Source organism: Oxyura jamaicensis, chromosome 1 (assembly GCF_011077185.1).
Source record: "Oxyura jamaicensis isolate SHBP4307 breed ruddy duck chromosome 1, BPBGC_Ojam_1.0, whole genome shotgun sequence".
In the NCBI taxonomy this organism is placed as follows: domain Eukaryota; kingdom Metazoa; phylum Chordata; class Aves; order Anseriformes; family Anatidae; genus Oxyura; species Oxyura jamaicensis.
This window is the reverse complement of record NC_048893.1, coordinates 87,874,872-87,893,886: the sequence shown is the minus strand read 5'-3', so window position 1 is coordinate 87,893,886 and position 19,015 is coordinate 87,874,872. Positions and strand designations below refer to the sequence as shown.

Below are 19,015 nucleotides of genomic sequence, written 5' to 3'. Positions count from 1 at the left end.
TTCCCTGCCTAGCAGAGTGCTGAGAGGACATTCCAAAGATTTTTATCTGTTTGCTTCTTCATTTCACTGGTTGCTTTTCCCCTCAGAATATCTGAACTAAGTGTCAAAAAGAGGTTTGCTGAGAAAGATGAACAGTTTGTTCCTCAGGTGGTTTCTGTAGGTGGAATCGAATGCTGTGTTACACCTACTTGCACTTAAGGACTAGAGTAGGTGTTTTCTGTTAATATGACTAAAGTTAAGGAAGCTGCAGTCTTGGTAATAGGGGCATAACAGCTGAGCAAGCCTTCTTGCCAACTCTACAAAACAGAGACCAAAATGCTAAAGCCTCTCATTTTGTGAATCTGTGTGCAACTTTAACCTACTCATCTGTGATTGAATTGTCATCTGACTGGTATAATTGTGTGCTCAAATCCTAGATGCAGTTTACAATTGCCACCTTCACTTGAAGATGTGAACAGAGGCCGACAGCCTTCAAGGGGGAGTATATATCAACAGTTGTTACTCCTTACTCTCTAGGCAAATGTAATGCAAGGCAGAAATCTTTCCTCTGTATGTGTTTGTGGCACAGAGAAACCACATCATGCAAGTATCTCAATGAGACTATAATGAGAGTGATATTCTAGAGAATACTAAGTTATCATTACGTTAATACCTTCTAAAACCTTCAGACCATTGGGGAAAAAAAAAAAAAAAAAAAAAAAACTTACAAAGTCTACTGAAGATTTAAACAGTAAAAACACCTTCCCCTCCACTACTGCCTGAATATAATGTCAGCTGCTTCTAGACCTGGAGGCCTTTTCAATAAAGACTATTGCTTGTTTTGAGCTTACAAGCATTTACAAGTATGTTATAAATTGAAAGGCTAGCATGTCTGCTCTTGCTTTGTCAATCTTCTCCTTGTGTAACACAGATCCTAGTAGTCATCACAAAACAGAACAAAACAAAAATTTAGAAATGTGTCTTTGAGGAGAAAGAAAATGCAAGGATCAGTTATATTTCTCACAAGAATTCAGCATCTGAGTTGGGACTTCCCAAAGACTGACCTAGAAAGCTTCTAAATATGACCCTCAGAGGTATTTTTAAATTGTGGCTGTTCTGCACTGTTGTACAGATTGATTTCTGTTACGCAGCTTCTAGTCTGAATATCCCACCTATTAAGTTGCCCTCCTTGGACAAACCTCTAGGAACCCCTGTGTTAAATAATCATCCAAGAAAATCTTTATTTTGGAAGACAGACTGAAAAAGATAATCTGTTTTGTCGACTATTACCACACCTCTCCAAATATACAGTCTCCTCATCTGGATGATCTCATGCATATATCCGTCAGAGTTCTTGCTTTGCTTTGAAACAGCAACTGTAGCAAAACAGTAATATATGTAATGTATAAAAAGTTCTTGGGTAAGATCCAATACAAGCATCTCAGGGTGAAATCATTCTTAATACTATTTAACAGGTACTTGGTGTTTGGTCCAGAGAAACTGGTCACAAGTATGTATTCCTGAAGTGAATAGAACGTGTGAGCTTGAAGGTTGTGTGAATGTAGGGCAAGGAGACATGGTTCATAATTCGTCTCTCATCAAGAGTTGTCAGTACATTCCTCCTCCATTTTTGGTAGTGGATTGTTGGTGCTAATATCTGCGAAACAAGTAGAAACTCTACAGCACTCCTTACCAAAGTAACCTCATCCAGATACTCCCCTCCCTGCTCTTTGGGAAGAGAGGGGATAAATATTGGACATCTCTGGCTTAAGGAAAAGCATTTAATACTATAGAAGTGAAAGCCAACTAACCTGCTTGAGCATCACAGGCTGGAAACCTGAATTTTCTGGCAGACATCGTCATTTTGAGAACCGAGCAGGTAGCAGTCTCGCAAAGTTGTCATGGTCTTTCTCATGTGGTAGGAAGTGGCATTGCTGCCCTGAATACAAACATCCTAAATGAGAAAGTGATCAGAGTAAGTAGTGACTCCATAGAAGTAAATGCCTTGAAAAAAAAAAAAAAAAAAAAGTAAAAAGCAGCACGGACACAGTACATATTGCACCACCTGGGAGTGCAAGGTAGCAAGCAGTATGAGTCCTTTGGGGAAAGGGTGTTGCTGTTTCCAGTGAAAGAGATAATACCTACCTATGATTACATCTAAGAGTGAGCAAACAAACAAACAAACCCAGTAGTCTTACACAATTGATGTTTTTCAATTTTCAAAACTCTTGTTCTGGAGAGTTTTTGCAAATGGGTGATCCAAACCCCAGGCTGATCAAATATCTGATCTGCCTCCAGTTGCCTTGGAAACAGGCAATGCCTACTGTGAAAACTGTCTGGCCATGGAGTATCTAGGATAGAAGTTCACATGTAAAATAGCCATTTTTCCTCTTTTTTTCTTGCTCAGAGCAGCAATTTGAGAGTCCAGGGTGAAGTCCACACATGCAACCATGTGCGTACTGTAGTAAGTGCGTTGAGGTACGTTGCGGCAGGTGGCAGTTTAGGGTAAATGCTACTCTGGGCCTAGAATTGTCTGTGTCTCTCCTGCTGTAACAAGAGAAAAAAGATACCTTCACACTCCATAATGGAGAACATGCACCCACATTATTTTAGCTCCTTATTTACTCCAGTCAGTATCTGTGGGCCATGGTAACTATGTTATATGTCTGTTCTTGTTTGCGTCCATGGGAGATAATGAGATTGTACAGCAGATATATTGACAGAAGGTGTTTTGTCGTGTTTTTTAAATTCTTTTGCCTTTCTTCTGTTCTCCATGCAGTCTCCTTAAATTATCTGTGTGGTTTTCTTCTTGTTGTTGTTTGTTTGGTTGTGTTTTTTGGGGGGCACATCTGTAAAGAATCCCTAAAAAATGAGGAGTTCTTTGTTGTATTCCCAGATCAATTTTGTTCCCTCAAAACATCTGTCTGCATCCACCCATACATGTCATCTTATTCTTTGTCCCTAATCTGTCTTTGATATCTCCAGGCATCCAAGAGACTGGCCTTTAATCTCTCTTGAGCTCTTGAGAGTTACTCAACAGTTGTTCAAAGCTTTTTTCTTTCTCCTTCTGTGAAGATAGCACAAAGTTAGGAGTGTAACGTGTCAGGCTTTTCGCTTTTGCCAGGGGCTGTGACTTGATGGGTTTGAAGATGGAGAGAGATGTTTCTCGCTGCATTCAGCACAGATGCCTAAGTCCTTTGCCCCTTCAGGCCTTTCAGGATTCTTGTTGCCCCACAGGGACTTTCTTCCCCAGCTGTCCTCACCCTCTATTGTACGGTGAGGTAGACGTTGTGCAATATACAGGGCCAAAATGGACAGTAGCCCTGAGAGACAGTAGAAAGAAATAGACCTAACACATTGTCTGATTTTCTTGCTTCTTGATCAGAGGCCATTATGGATCTAACAGTTCATGGTAACTGAAAAGTTAGCCCTTCTGTACCAGTTCTTCACTGATTGTTTCTAGAGAGTTTCCAGACTAACCACCTCTGGCTTCGTTTCAAGATCATAATCTCAGCACTTGTGATAACAAAAAGGTAGGGTCCTCAACTTTATTCCATGGCTTGATGTTCTCTTTTCCTGGAAATTAAGCTGTGTCAAATTAAATGTTTGCATCAGTGCTTTCTTTTCCAAGACGCACAGTTTGGTTTCAAAGAAAAATGTTCGCCACTGGGGCAGACGATGTGCTACGTTTAAGTTCACTTAAGAAAACTTTTTTCTTGGAGTGGCTCATGTAACTTGTTAACACACAAGAAATTATTAAGCTTTCACTTCCTCCGCTCCCATTTCCTGTTTGGATGTTGAAAGGAAGCCTTAATTGCTAATTTGTGATTAGCCAGCAGCCCAGAGTGAACTTAATCCTGTGGGTTTGCACGATACTTGCCCATGCACATACTCTCTCCAGAGCAGGCTGCCGAGTCTCACGTTTCACGGTGGGAGCTGTAAACAACCTGCTCTTCTTTCTGTGATTTCACTGCTTGTGTTCTGCGAGCAGAGGTGGTGCTTGGCCTGCCAGTGCTCGAGGAGACATGAAAACATTGGATGCTGCGAGAGAGGAGTCAGGAGTTTCTTCAGTCTTGCTTGCCCAGGAGATGGCACTGTGCAATAGTGGGATTTTTACCTACGGTGGTGGTGGTAGCGTGACAGGATCGTGATGGCTTGAGACGTGACACATGAGTGAGATTCTGGACTCAGTAAGGGCAGAATGACTTCTCTTAGGTCACAGCACTCTTTTCTGTGTAAAATGTATTGTACACTGTGTGCTGTAGGCAGGTTGGGTTTAAATCTGCTTTGCCACCCCTGTGCTAGGGAACTGACGTTCCTGTGTGCTCTAATGTAATCAGGACCAGAGCTGGGTTGGCAGGTGAAGTTAAACTTGCCACAAGTTAAGCTATAATACCATATGAGCAGCTTTACCTCCAAGGTTTTGTGCAGGATTTTTGTGTCCCCCTTGATAGATCCCATCCCTACTGATAGCAGAGCGCAAACAAGAAGTATGCACAATGTAGTATTTGCCTGAAAATTACAAGGGTTTTGGGAGCCACTGTAGGATCCCTCTTTCTGTCTGGGTTTGGTATGCTCCTTTTGGCATACCAATTGGTTTCGTTTAATGCTGGTAAATAAAACCCAGGGAACTTTTTTAAAGAATCTATGGCCCCACCTGCAAATGCCTGAGCTACCTTGTGCTGCCAAATGCAGACCAATGTAGCTCAGATAAATCAAGAAAATCTGGTTTGTCTTCCTTTTTGTAATGTTCATAAGCTTGAGACCATTTCCATTTCTCCGTCCAGTAACAGCCTGAGTTTGGGAGCGTGTACAAAATCTGAGGGGGCTTCTGATCTTGGAAGGGACATACTGCTTTATAAAATCTAAGGAAAGCTGTTTCACCTTCCAGTTTGAATTCTGAAAAAGGTAAAAAGGGGTAATACTTTCTTACCACACAGAGGTGTTACAAATGTGTTCATAATATACTTTAAAGCTAGAAATATTATGTGAATGCTAAATATTTTTGTTACTACTAATTGAATCTTAAGTGGCCTATACATCTGCAACAAAGGCTTCTTAGCAAACACATGCCCTTTGAAATAGCCTGACCCCTTCCACTTTTTCAGAGACATTAATAGTTTCCTGGCTCAGCATTTTAGGAAATGTCGTCATAGTCTGGAGGAACCAATAAAAACATAAGTCACCTATTTTGTCTGATCATTTTATGCCAGGATATTTGAGGCTGGAAGCTGTGGAGGGGTAGGAGGGGACTAATTTGTGTGGGTGGAAGATGTAAAAGTTTTAATACCATTTTAGTATAACTTTGCATATTAAGCTTCCAGAGCTGTGTGAGAACTAGTGCTTTTGGAGTTCACAGGCAGGGGCTCAAGATAGCTTTAGCAACTAGTTAACTAGTTTATCCCCTTCCTAAACCATATTGCCTCAGCGCCTGATGAAAGGGGTGACGTGTGAGCATTTTGCTGTTTTCAGGCTTGCATTGTCCTTTAATAGAGGCAAAAGAGCTCTTTAAAAGAATAAAAATGCAGTGCCTTAAAACAAATGTTGGTAAAAACATGATGCAAAATGACTAGTGGGACAATAGCTTATTGGATATGGTCAATGCAGCCTGTTTCCCACTAGTAGAAAATGCAATTACTTAAATTAAGGCCCTACTATATAAAAATCTCAGTACAAAGTATTGTAACATGACATTATGAAAAGCAAGCCATGAGTGTCTGTCACAGGCATGCAGTGACGTGGTGCTCCTTTATAAATGCCAGTGTTTACAATGGGCCAAACCCCACCATCCTTACATGGTTTTGATTCTCTTCTTACTGAGGCAAAGCCTCCAGCAAGTGCGTTGGTGAGTCCTGACCATAACGTCTTGAGAGCAGCCATGCACGGCAGTTTTTCCTCTGCTATGCTGTCTCCCCCTGCAAGTTTCCAAGCACCCCTCAGAGGAGGAGTGATCTGTTGTTCCTAACTTGAACTTGGTTTCATGGAGCTAGAAAAGACTGCCAGTCCTCATTGATCCTCCACCTCTTTCCAAAGTATCCTCCAGAGAGAACCAAAGTTTATGCCCATTTTGGGAGGCTGCAAGCTGTATTTTCTCTTCTGTATTCCATGGGCATAGGAGACGAGTCTAGTGTTTGTCAGTAATCTAGAGTAACTGAAGGATAACACTTATTTCATCCTCCACAGCTATCTTTTTGGAAAAGAGCTGCAGCACTGAGAGAGACAACCACCACCGCTGCAAGCTGCACCACAATGTCATATGCACACTCTCCCCTCCTTGCTTAACTGCCTGACCAGAAAAAGTAGAGAGTCTCTTCAGCTTGTCCTGTAGCCTCAAACGGAGCTGGTGTGCCAGTGTCATTCACTAAGAATTCAAATTCTGTTTAGACTCCGGTTCATGCACTGCAGACCCACATTCAAAAATCCTTAAGGATTTCTGAAAGATGCAAAAAGAGGGTATGGTTCCTGAGTGACCTTCAGATCAGAGCCCAGTCTGAAGGGGAGGTTGCTACTGATCTACTGCTTTTACGGTTTATGAATCAAACGAGGTGTTACCACAAGAGCTGCATGGGAGGCCAACACCCCACAATGGAGCTTGATGTTAACTCTCACCAGACGTCTGTCCCATGTGTTTTTTGGAGGCTTTTTTCTCCTCTCAATTTGATGTGCCAAATGCTGGTTCTTACTTTTTCTCCCACCCAAGCAGAGCATGCATGAATCAGCCTTGTGCTGGAGGTGATGCAGCCTGCTGCTTTCCACTCAGGATGGCCATTTGGAGATGTTGCATTTAGATTAGCAACAGTAGTTCCTGCTTTCTGCTTGACCAGAAGATTGTGATTATCCTTTTCTTCTTCATAGGTGTGTTTTGTCAGGTCAGGCCTAGATTTCTCTTTGTACTTGGCTGTGTGATATCCCTTTCATATACTATCATGCACTGGAGCTGTTCCTGCATGCATGGTGGTCCCCTGGGTGTCAGGATCCCTGAGCACCGCGTGATGCTCATGAGGTTTTCTGCTCAGCCCTAGAGCACCGTTCTCTGTCTCCAGAGCTTTTAAATGTCTTGGGACAGCCAAGCTGAGGCACATTTCTTTCTCAGAGTAACACCACTGGTCCTGAAGAATCACAGGCAGGTGAAGGAAGTACAACATTGTTCTTGTTGTTGCTTATCCCAACAACAAATTCAGCAAGAAGTGCCTGTGGCAGGTGTTCCTAACAACTATCCTGGGGCTTCTGAGGTTGCCAGACTCCCTCTCCTATTGCAGCCTGCCATGCCCTGATTTCATCTCAGTTAAGTGGGTATAGGCCTCAGGGAAGCAGAGAATTTTGGCTTTTTCTCTCATCCCTGCTCCTTGGATTGTCAGGGTCTGGGAAAGTAAGAGTTCTGCTCATTTACATAGTTCATTCATCTGCAATGGGGAGCTTTCTGATTTGTACTGACTGATGTGCAATTAAACTGTCATGAGCTGTGCAGGTACCTGCGCTTTCAAAATAAATATCTCATTCTTTTCATCCAACAGAAGAAATGTGACCTAAATAAGAAATAGATTTATCATTTTTAGTTCCCAACTTGGCCCCTGTTCCCCTCAGGGTTTTGCTGATAGCCAGAATTTTTTAATGCACTGTAGATATTTAAAAAATAAAATTTAAAACAACAGTGAAACTCTCCCAAACTAAAATTATTAAATCCCACCCAAAGAGGTTAGTGAAACTGAAACTGGAGAGCAGACGAAGGCCAACTATTCCTTACGCTGTATTCATATTCTTGTGTGTTAACATACGATTTGGCGATAGCAGCCATGTGAAAATCAATCTGCCCCTTCTGTTAGGCTGAATACCCTGCGGTCTCAGTGTTTACAGCAGATGCAAGGAAGAGGCCTTGTCTTCAGATGTGTCTGTGCAAGGCCCAGAACACTTCTGGCTCTACGTAAGTAATAATAATAATAAGGCCAGAACCTCTCTGCCAGCTAGTGAAATGAAAATGCTGTACTTCACAGCTATGTCATTGGAGAATTATATTTCATTAGAGCTGATATTAAAAACCGTGATGTCAGTTTTGAAATGTGGCTGACTTCAAATTTGCAAAACACATAGGAAATTTTTTCGTAATATGTTGTCACTTTAGAAGTCTGGCAGTCCTTTAGGTTCCCTCATAAAACCTTAAACTCTCAAAAGGGGAAAACCCCACAGCTATTTTCCCTGAATTTTAAAAGCTTTGCTCCTACTGCAAGTGCAGTTTTTATAACGCATGTGCAAGTGATGTTCTGGATGCTTTAAACAGCAGCAGTGGTTAGGACCCTCAAACTGGAGAGCTTGATTGAGTAGCCATGAGAAATAAGGTATTTTAGACATTTAAATGACAGCTTTTTAAAAGTTGGTGAGCAGGATAGAGAATAGCAATCTCAATTGTTACTGGTTATTAAATGCAAAAGCCTTTTCTTCCCATTTGGTGGCTTACAGACTTGCTTTTCTGGGAATAAGTATGTGTATAGCAATTACTTTGAGTTGGTTGCAGTGGGTCGCGAAGCTGCAGAGCAGTTTCCATGTTAATGTTTTCACAAAATTCTGAAATGCTTGTAAATCAGACTTGTCTGTCTTAGTCATGGTAAAGACGTGGGGTAATGAGTGTGTCAGCTTTTCAAAGTTTCACACTTGTAAGACTTTTTTAAAAGGGGAAAAGTCTATTTAGCTCGTAGCTGCTTGTTAGACAATATTTAAATTGCTAATGCAGTATGTGAGTAAGACTACGACTGTTATAGTTAGATTTATTGTAGGAGATGTAAGTAATACGTTATTCTAGGTGGGTTTTTCTGGTTTGGGTTTTTGCTCAGATGTGGAGAACTTGTGAACATACATACGTTGTAATTTGCTATAATAGAAAAATATATTGTGGTTAAACTAGCATATCCAGGTTGTTTGTGGACTGAATATGTAATAATGGCTAGTTTCCTACAGATCTGTGTCCTTTTCTGCTTGGGTACTGGGAGCTCTGCAATGACCTAAGCTTCACACCACGCTCACTGTCTAAAGCTCCTCCAGGCAAGAGACCAGTCAGCAGCAATGTTGGTGCTGTATCACCAGACAGGATGTATAACAGCAGAGTTTGCCTATGTTTTCTTCCATGCATGCTCTGATTATAATCTTCTTTTGTCCGTACCGACTTTTCATCAGTTTTTGAGGAACTTAATGTTTTCAAGGCTTCTCTCTCCCTTTTGGAATTGGCCAGCAGTGGTAAGTGACAATGTCTGACAGACCATTGTAGAACGTATCACAGAAGGTTTGCTTCTTCAGGTCAGGAACCAGTCTCAGATCACCCTTTTAAGTCCATTCTTACAGGTCTGTCCAGTTGTGCACAGCATTTCTGACAAATCTGAGCAGTAAATCATAGCAGCATGAAAGCTGTTCAGGCAGACAGTGGTGAGATGCGAGGTAATCCTTGAATGAGCAGATTTAGCTGTTTCATTTTGAATTTGTCAGCTGATTTGTATGAGCAGGTCATTGTCTCCAGGGTGAAGGCAAGGAGCAGGATGGCTTATGTAAGGTTAGATCAGCCTGTGGGGTTGGGGTCTTGCTAAGGGCGTTGGTGCTTCTCAGTTCCAAGGGGGATGGAAATGAGATGGGTTGGATTTGGAGAAGTCCCTGAAGTGTGCATCTGCTCAGTTGGTTAGCTTTGTGCGCTCAGGGACTGTAAAACTAGGGACAAATACCTTGTTCCTCTCTTTCTCTCAAAATAATAACAAAGGCATTGAAATACTCCCTGAAAGCAGAAAACATTCCAAGCTTTCATGGGTGTATGGTCAGCCGGCTCTTGCTTGTTTGTTCCCTTTATAAGCAATGCTCTTAGTTGGATGAAGTTGCTACCCCTTGAAGTCAGTGTGTGCATTTACTCTTGCAGTTGCCATGGCACTAGTAAGGCAAATATCTTCTGTAGATGTTTGTGCTCTTATAAGATGTGGGGTTTAATTTTCAGTGCTATATTTGTAACATGATAATGGTTGTGGTATCCTCCATATCTCACTGAAGCAGCCCTTATTGATGCTTCTGCATTTGGTTATTTCTCGCTTGCCATACAACAGTATGTTTTAAGTGCCCATGCTTGCATCAGTGAGAGTTAGTAGCTTGTAGGGCCTTTGTATTTTGGATATTTTATAGGTTAGTAGACACTTATGGTTAGAGACATTATGTCATGGTTGCAATCTTATATAAACATAAACTGTAGAGCCTAATCTAGCAGCTTTTAATACAACTCAATAAACTTGGCTGAGCTACAGCTTATCTTCTAAGGAGGTGCCTGATACTGATTTAAAGGCTTCAGGTGATGGAGAATCTAACATAGATCAACCATACAAGTATAGCTAATAACTTGTTACTGAGCTTTGTCACTGTTAAAAAATGTAGCTTTACTTAAAACAAAGCAAAGCAAAACAACAGCAGCAGCAGCAACCACAGCAAAATCAACCATCTCTCTCTCTTTTTTTTTTTTTCCCCTATGGTGAGATTTTTATCATGTTGATAGAAACCAAATATCTCAGTACTTTAGCTTTTACTTTTTGCTATAATTAACTTTTGGGAAGCCTGAAAGGTTTTCCAAGTAAGTTTCACAATATTGGAGTTTCTAGAAATGAGTTGTTTGTGGACTGGCCTGAGACAACTGAAACTGATGCTGAGTCTCAGCTTTCCCCAGGTATGTGTACCCATTACTTTAATGACACCTTTAGCTAGAATCAATTAGAGTCCCACAGTTTTACTCTTTGATGTTGTTTGCTCACTGCAGAAGAAACTGTATATTGTGATGAGGTTTTTGGAAGAAATGCTTAAGGCTGTCACACTGCATATATGCAGGATTTGGGTGTAAGGTAGAATTGAAGGAAACAAGAATTTTATAGATTTTTTTAAGTAGGATTTTTATGTTGCTGCCCCATGGTTAGCCCCACCAAGCAAAGCAAACCTGTTGTGCCTTTTGATCTTGCTGTTTGTGTTTGTTTTGCCTTTTTATCTATTTATTTCTTTTAAGTAGCATCCTCTACGAGTTGCTAGTGGCTGTCTCTAAAGCCACTGGGAACTTTAGAAATATGGATCAGCTTTGAAGAAAAAGAAGAAAATGGAAGAGGTCCACAGCTACCAAACCAAGCTGGGCTGTTGCTGAGTCAAAAGAGGCTTGTAGAACAGTTCATTGAGGTTCTAGCAGTGAATATAACAATGCAGAAGTATTACTTGCTGCTGCAAAATGCTGTTTTTGAGAATAACAAAACCACCAGTTTCAGCGGTGACAGACCCAGAGGCTGGGTTGGGGGTGGCAGCAATCAACCCCGTCCTTCCTATGGGGTATCTAAAATTTAATATAAAAGGAGGGTTGGAGGGATGCAAAAAGCTTCCCCCTCTGTTTACTTCATATTTTCTCCTTGCTGGAGAGCCTTTGTGGCCTCTAAATTAAAAAACGTTAAAAATGGAACTACTGCTCTCAACTGTTTCCTTAACCTTGCAAACCTGAAGTCATCCCTCAGTATTTGTTCAGGCAGACAACTCTGCAATAACCCCTTTGTGCTTTGCCAAGTGGAGGCTATTTAAAGAAGAGGGAGCTGGTGTTTTGTGTCACGCCTCTTCACATTGGTATGTTCTCCTGGGTTGTTTCTTTTTTTTTATTAAGTTATCATGAGATGAACAGAAGAGACTGTTTTTCCCTATATAGGTATACAACAGCTTCTAAACTCGAGACTGGTTTTCTGCCTGTCAGGATGCTCAAACATCGTTCAAGTTGATAGAAACTTGAGTGAGACTGAGAACCAACCCAAGCTCAGTCATGGCTGAGGCAGGTGTGTTGGCATCCCTTTCTTGGATGAGCCATTCCCCATTGCAGATATAATCTGAAGGCTATTGCCATTGTTTTATTCTTAATTTACATGCAGTTTATACAACAGTTCTTGTATTTGTTTTGACCATTTGTTCTTGGACGATTTGAAGTTTTTCAGGATTTGGGGTTTATTGCTGCTGCAAAAAGCTTTCATAACAGCCTTTCTTGTGTTGGTTGTCTGTGTTTATTTAATGCTTATTATTTTGAAATTTATATACATCACTGCCATTTCCTGGCAAATTATGAAATGGGCTTTCCAGTAATCAGTGTTGTTGGGGGTTTGGTGGTTTTTGTTATTTGGTGTCTTTTTTCTTTTTCTTTTTCTTGTTTTTTTTTTTTTTTTTTTTTTTTTTTTTTGTTTTTTTTTTTTTTTTTTTTTGGTAAAGACAGAATCTTCTTAATCATCTCTCTCTCTCTCTTTTTTTTTTTTTCTCATGTGTTATTTAAGTGACACACCATTATATTTAGTGATACAGAAAATCAATAAATTTACACCTTAATTTGCTTCTTCAGGGAGTATGCTATGTATGGAGTATGCTAACCCAGACTCTGCTTAGAAAACAGTAAGAATTTATGCTCTCAGTGAAGAGATAAGTTTCCAATTTAAGAAACAAAATGAAAAGACTGCAAGTTGTCTGAAGGCACTTGAGGCTGCCCCTTTCCAGGAGTCCTAGGTAAGCAAGGTAACCCACCAACACACAGGTAAACAGGCATCAAATGGTATCTGCGGCCCCTGGGACCTAACACAGGATAGTGCTGTTGCTTATTTGCTTATGTAAGACTCTCAGTGTCCCCGGATTTCCAATTCTTGCCTTCTGAGCTATACTTGAAACAAAATGCTTTGCCTAATCCTAATGAAATTGTTTGATGACATTTAGGATTATGGTATAGCTTTGCTTGTTCTTTTTTTTTTTTTTTTTTTTTTTTTTTTATCAGAGCCTATAGTCAATGGTGGAAGTCAGAAGAGCATCTCACTGAAAAATATTTTTGCTCTTTAACTTTAAAGAAATACTAACGTCAGCTCAGCTGAGCTCCCAGATTCACGTTTGGCAAAAGAAAGATCACATAAACAGAATTTTTCCCCACAGGTGGAAAGAGTTGGTCCCTGTAACTACATCAAGCTTCTGTGTTGAGTCTTTTGTCAGAAAAGGAAAAGGGACTTTGATCTGGGGTGCAGTCAGCAAGCCCGGCTTTGTTGGCCCAGAAGGGCCAATGTCTTCTCCCACAGTAATGTGTTGGGTCAGCTGAAACCATCTTGTGTGTCAAATCCATCTGGTGAAGTATTGTTTGGGCCAGGCTGAAGATACGCAGGGTGAACATTTGAAGAATTCCAAAGTTCTACTTTAGTGTTAATAAATTAAAAGTTGGTGACTGCAGAAAAATGCTTACTGCATCCCCCTCTAAAAATAGGGGTATTGGAATTCAGAAAATTCACCTTTGCATTTAGCTGGAATTTATTTTCATGCTTACTGTGAGGATTGTTTGGTCTGATCTTGGTGCCTCTGTGTTTCTAATACAAATGCTTTTCATTCTTCCTCTAAATTATACCAAATGCTCAATAGGAAGAGCAGATGTTCTCCAATTATACAGGAAAATAAATTGAAAAGGAAATAAAAGCTGGGAGGGTGTTTTAGATGCCAGGTCACTCTTGCACAGGGAAGGTCTGTTCAGTTATGTGAGAGCAGACAAAGGCAAGTGGCCTGCCCCAGCTCCTCCCAGGCCATCAAAGAGGCCATCAGCCCACCAAAGGCCCAGCTCCACAAAGACGGAGGATCACAGGGGCACAACATCACAGGGGCACAACGCCAGGCAGCAACCCAAATTAAGGATGCAAAGGAACGGACATCCTGTCTGGGCCCTTTCCAAGGCTGTCCCAGGAGAGCCTCAGCCCCAGAGTCCAGTTCTGAACCCCATCAAGATGAGTCAATGCCAGAGCACCTGAGGGGGTTTGCTGCTAAGGTGCATGGGACGTATGATGGGATGCAGGGCAAGAGCATTTGGGGATTGCACAGGACTTATGGGATGTTAGGGGAGATACCAAAGGCAGGTAAAGGGTAAAAATATCCTAAGTGAAAGGTGTTAGAGACTGGCAACCATGTATGCTTTTAGGTTTTGTACAGCACCAAGTGAGCTGCTGAACCTTGAGCTAGTAGACTGATATGGCAGTGAAAGAAAGTGGTACGACCAAACTGACATCCTTGAGCATTTGCAATTAAGTAGTGACATCCTATTGTGCTTCCTTTAAGCCACTTGACAGCTTTTTTATTCCCTCAGTCTTTACACTTTGGTTGCACCACAAAAAGCTGTAATCAGTCTGAAATATTCTGCTAACAGGATTAGTAGCATTAGAACACAACTTCTGTCTCTTGATGCACATGCTTGTAACAATTAATTGCAGAAAATGCAAACGTGTCTTCTATGAATTTCAAAGACTGTTAAAAAAAAAATATATGCGGCTTACTTTGCAGCTGCATGCAACCACCTCTTTCCTTGGTCATCAGCTAGTTCATCTCTGTAGGATTTTCCCGGTGGTAACTTTTATTTACCACTACTCTCGTAAAAGCATCTGTTAATCATGGTTACTTTCCTTTCAATTTTAAAATCTTGCTAGAGTGGATGACCCATACACCACTCATTTTAAAACTTAAAAACAAAAGTAGCTTCTTTGCCTTCTGTCTCCCTTTTCTTCCTATCTCACCCTCCTTTAAAGGAGAATCTATCAAAACAAGTTTCTAGCTTGACTTTTCCTCCACTTGAAAAAAAAAATTGGCGGTTCAATAAGAAGACAAAAGAAGCAGAGTTACATGGAGAAATCACAGCTACTTTGGTCACCAAACCAAAAGGAAAATCTGGACAAGCAGAATAAATTACTTTGGATTTTGGCCAAGCTAGCAGTGGGAGAGGATGGACAAGTTCATATCTTCTAAGGAGCCCAATAAGTGGCTAGGACTTGAATTTTATGTCTTTGTCAAAAGAAGACGCCCTGAAAACCACCATGGAGGAGGGAGTATGGAAGAAGGAGGGCTTTCATCGTTCCTTTAGTAAATAGAAGTGCTATTTGTATAGTATTGAGTCTTAGGCATTGGTTTTAGTGCCATGCAAGATGAATTCGCCCATGCTTTCTTGCTGAGGTCAGATGAGGTGACTAGGTATGTTATGATAATGTTTTTTTTTTTTTTTTTTTTTTTTTTTTAATGGTTTGTGTAAGCTCCTAGATGAGAGTGCTTTAGTGCAGGGCTGTCTGTTTAATAACACCCCATCAGGTGCTGATGTTAAATCTGGCTGCAGCTTTTGAAGGGTTTTGATGATGGATTGCCTGGAATCTGTGAGCTCTGACCTCTGTAACAATGTCAGTTTGAAGCCTGTCTTTACTGGCATACTAAAACTATTAGACCTGGTAACTGAAGCAGCATGTGAGATCCCATCATTTCTCTCAGTGGCTATGTGAAGGCCTCCATCTCATCATGCCCTTGTGGTGTTTGTTTTCATTCTAGCAGTGGAAGCTGAATTTGGAACAGTTTTCATTGCAATTGAGAAGTCCCTCAGGAGGGAGCTCTACAATAGCTTATTTAAGGGGTTAACTCCTTGATAAATTACACAGTCAGCTCTCACTTAGCTCTGCTGGCTACCTGGGTTTTAGTTTAGCAAGATTATGTCTTCTCCTAACACCCTCTGCTGCATCAAATTGTTGTGAAAAGTATGAGTACAGAGTGAGGGCTGAGTTCATGGCAGTGCCCACTGCTCCTTAAACATGCACCCACTTCTTACAGAAATCTAGTCACTATTTTCAAGAAATAATATGGCATGCGTGTGCTTTAGGTTAATTTTACATACGGTTAGTTTGCTTTGTGTTTTAGTCTTGTCCCGTCGTCTTCTCTCAATTTGCCAGCAAAATGAAGAGATGACTTCAGACAGTTCTGAGCTGAGTCCTGAACTTATGTTTTCGTCTTAATCTACCTAAACTCTTTTGCCTTCCATGTGTTAAAACGAGTAAAATTATAAACCCACTAGTGGTTTGCTTGTTTGTTTTTAGTGTCCACTTGACATTACCTGTCTTTCCACAAAAGAGAAATGGCTTGACTCTGAAATAAAAGAACCTAGTTTTTAGGGGCAGTAATCAAATGCTTTATTTTCTGCTGGAAATGTCATAGAAAGAAACACCAGATTAAAAATATTTGCCTCTTTTGGAAGCAAATAAAATTATTTAAAAATTGTAATAAAACTGTATTAATAAATTCTGAAACTAGAATAACAGGATTGTTTGACTTTTTGTTCATATTTTGCGCGTGCACTTGAAGCCCTTTGAGGCAAGTACAACCACATGCAGGAACTTACTTAGTTCTGTGTTTTAGCTTTGCATCTTTCAATGCAAGAAAAGTTACCTGCTCAGCAAGATTGTCACCAGTTGGTGGCTGCAAACAAAATGTACAGTTAGGCTTTATTATCAAATGAACTTTTGTAATTTATTCTAAATCAGGAGAATTAACCTCTCATTTGATTTTTTTAGAGTGCTGCATAGAAAGTAGAGAGGTAAGATTTCCTTTAAAGGGTGGTTAGCCCTTGAAAAGTTTTTTTTTTGTTTTGTTTTGTTTTTAATAACTACACCGTTAAAGTCTGTTTGTAATCTGAAAAGAAGTTAAAACATAGCAGCATTTTACTTCTTGTTGCTGTATTTTAGTTTCGAATCTCCTCAATTTGTTGACCACTTGCTTTTACCACCAGCTCAGCAACATTTGGGTGAAATGAGCTTGCTAAGCTGATTGGAGAAACGCAAGAAAGATTAGTTAATAAAGATCAGATTTGGATGTCAGGGACATCTTATGTTTCTGTGCTTGTTTAAAGACGGTAGCATTGTGGAGGTGATGAGGGAAAATATTCATCAAATTTGTTTTTCTTCAGTTCCTTCGTCTTCGAGTTTGTGGAAGCCCTCTCAGACTGAGCACCTTTCACAAGTAGTGATGGGCACCCAACAAGCATACACCTCAGAACTGATGTTGCAGTTTCACCAGATTATGGAATGTCTACTCCCTCTCATGTGAACCCGTTCTTTTTGCTGGTAATTTGAGTGTCTGTTTATTCCTTTCAATGTCTTAGACCTTTCACCTTCCCTGTTCACCTTTATCAACTTACAAAATAGTGGAGCCAGATTGCAGAAGGCATGTGAGCATCACTTGGACATCCTCTGCCTTACCTGGATCCATGATTGCAGCAGCCTAGAAAGATGAGCATTGCCTGACACTGTTTAAATTAGTACATAGCTTGATGTAAAAATTATGTCCAGCAATGGCAAAAAAGCACGTTACATCCTGTTTTATTGAGCTCGATGATATGCTCAGAAGAGATTTCTATTCCCAATTTAATCTGGGTGCAGGCTGAAGAAGAAGGAAGTAAACTCTGAGAAGCCCAGAGCATATCTAAGGCATGTGAAAGTCTCTTGGGGGTTGCTTTCCTGATCTCTCTCTGTTCTGTCTGCAGTTTGTTGAGGCCAGCAGCTTGGCAAGGACTTGCCATAGCATAAGCTGGGTTCACACCCAGGTTGTGGGGCGCTGGGGACGGGGCAGAGGGCTGGGGCTGGCTGAGAGCTGCTTCAGGTTTCTGCAGCAATTGTGATATGGATGCTCAGAAACATAATGCTTCCTAGTCTGTGGGGTGAAACCACCCGATGGTTCCCCCATCACGTTCCTTTCACATCTCTCAGGATCCACTGACTCAATGTTAAAAAAAAAAGACTTGCAACACACGCGTCTATTCAGACCTGCTCTATTTAGTACATGACTCAATCTGTGGAGTGAAACTCATGGCATGAGTAGGGAAAAGCTACTATCAGAGGCACTTTTTCCTCCAGAAGGTATTTACTGTAGGCAGCTTATCTCCATTGTCTCTAACTAGCCTTCTGCTTTTCTTTTTTGTGGCTGGGATGCGGTTATTGTTGGTGATCATACACTACCTGGGAGGCCACAATGTGAGTGTGGATGTGGCTGCTTTTATTTCTCCTTACCTGAAGAATGAGAGGCAGCAGGAAGTACTCAGCTATGCTGAGAGAACAGTTTCTGGGCTCAAAAAAGAAACTAGAAGCCCTTCTAAGAAATGAGTAATTCTGTTTTGTTATCCCTATCCTTGGTGAATGCAGATTACAATTTATCCCCCTGTGTGGTGCTTCTGCTGCATTATTTGGGGCACCAGCTTCAGACCTGCTGCTTCTCCTACAGTGTTATTTGTCCTACACACATGACATGGAGTATATTTACCATCAGTCTTGATAATGGATGCTTTTCTTCTGCTTTCTCCTTGGTGGTAAGCACATGGACTCATTTTTTTAAAGCAGGCTTTTAGCTATATAATATCGTCTTCAGGAATGAAGAGGTCCTTGGTTAATGCCTAGGCTAGTCAAACATTTTCCCAGTCAATAAATTACTGCCTATGCTTAAAGGTCAGTCTTTTGTGAGATTAAACCCAGATCTTTTCATATATTTTTATATATCAGAGACTTGGAGGTGTTTTTTTGGTTCTCAGTTCTACATTTTCTATTCATAAAAACTGTCCTTAGAGATTTTTAAAACATCCAACAGTTCTCACTGGGAGCAGAGACACATTCGTGGAGCCTTGTCAGATAAGCTGTGGACTGTGTAGTTCAGTAAGATGCTCATAATTCAGCAGATGTGCAAGCTCTTAATTTCTTTCCTTCAGCTGTAGATCTTTTATTTTTTGTAAATATTTTTCCTCCTTTTTCATGCAAAATCAAAGTGGTTATTACTTTTTTTTTTCCTTGTTTTTCATTAAGGTTGCTCAGTACTGGTATTTTCTCTGAAGTTAAGAAATAATATTCAAATTAGATGTGGAGTTCTAAAGTGCTGCTTTACATTTTTGGGGGAAGAGTGACTTAGCAGTTCAGAAGAAAAACTACTAAGCTGTCCGTAGAATTTGTGACTTAACCTTTTTTTTTTTGAGAGAAGTCTTACATTTGATGTGTTGTATTGATGTTAAAACTTGTTCATAAAGTACCATGAGAGTGGGAGGGTGGAATGCTTTGTAAGAAATCCTAAGGGATGTGAAATTCTAGTTTGGGGCAGATACTATATTTTTCAATGTCATTGTGAAAATGTGACAAAATACGTTAATGTATAGATAGAGGAAATTCAGTGCCAGATTCCTTTTGTGTTTTTAAATGGATGTATTTCTGTAACTGTGATC

The 19,015-nt window shown here is 40.5% G+C and overlaps 2 protein-coding genes across 6 annotated transcripts in view; one reads left to right on the top strand and one right to left on the bottom strand.

Moving 5' to 3' along the window:
* CMSS1 (cms1 ribosomal small subunit homolog) overlaps positions 1 to 19,015 on the top strand; it is a 233,461-nt gene that overhangs the window by 152,085 nt on the left and 62,361 nt on the right. Inside the window, exon 1 of one of the 3 annotated variants that reach the window (XM_035314968.1) lies at positions 11,664 to 11,786. The exons of 1 other annotated variant lie outside the window; for it this stretch is intronic. In XM_035314968.1, the coding sequence (XP_035170859.1) occupies positions 11,774 to 11,786 (13 nt within the window). In that variant the 5' untranslated portion in view covers positions 11,664 to 11,773. Of the gene's footprint in view, positions 1 to 11,663; positions 11,787 to 18,075; positions 18,119 to 19,015 lie in introns of those variants that run through there. One more of the 3 variants, XM_035314967.1, reaches the window with a different exon arrangement.
* Positions 1 to 19,015, bottom strand: part of FILIP1L (filamin A interacting protein 1 like) — a 200,125-nt gene that overhangs the window by 150,299 nt on the left and 30,811 nt on the right. For all 3 annotated transcript variants that reach the window (XM_035314954.1, XM_035314955.1, XM_035314956.1), the window contains exon 2: positions 1,791 to 1,933. The gene's annotated coding sequence lies outside the window, so the exon portion shown is untranslated. The remainder of the gene's footprint in view (positions 1 to 1,790; positions 1,934 to 19,015) is intronic.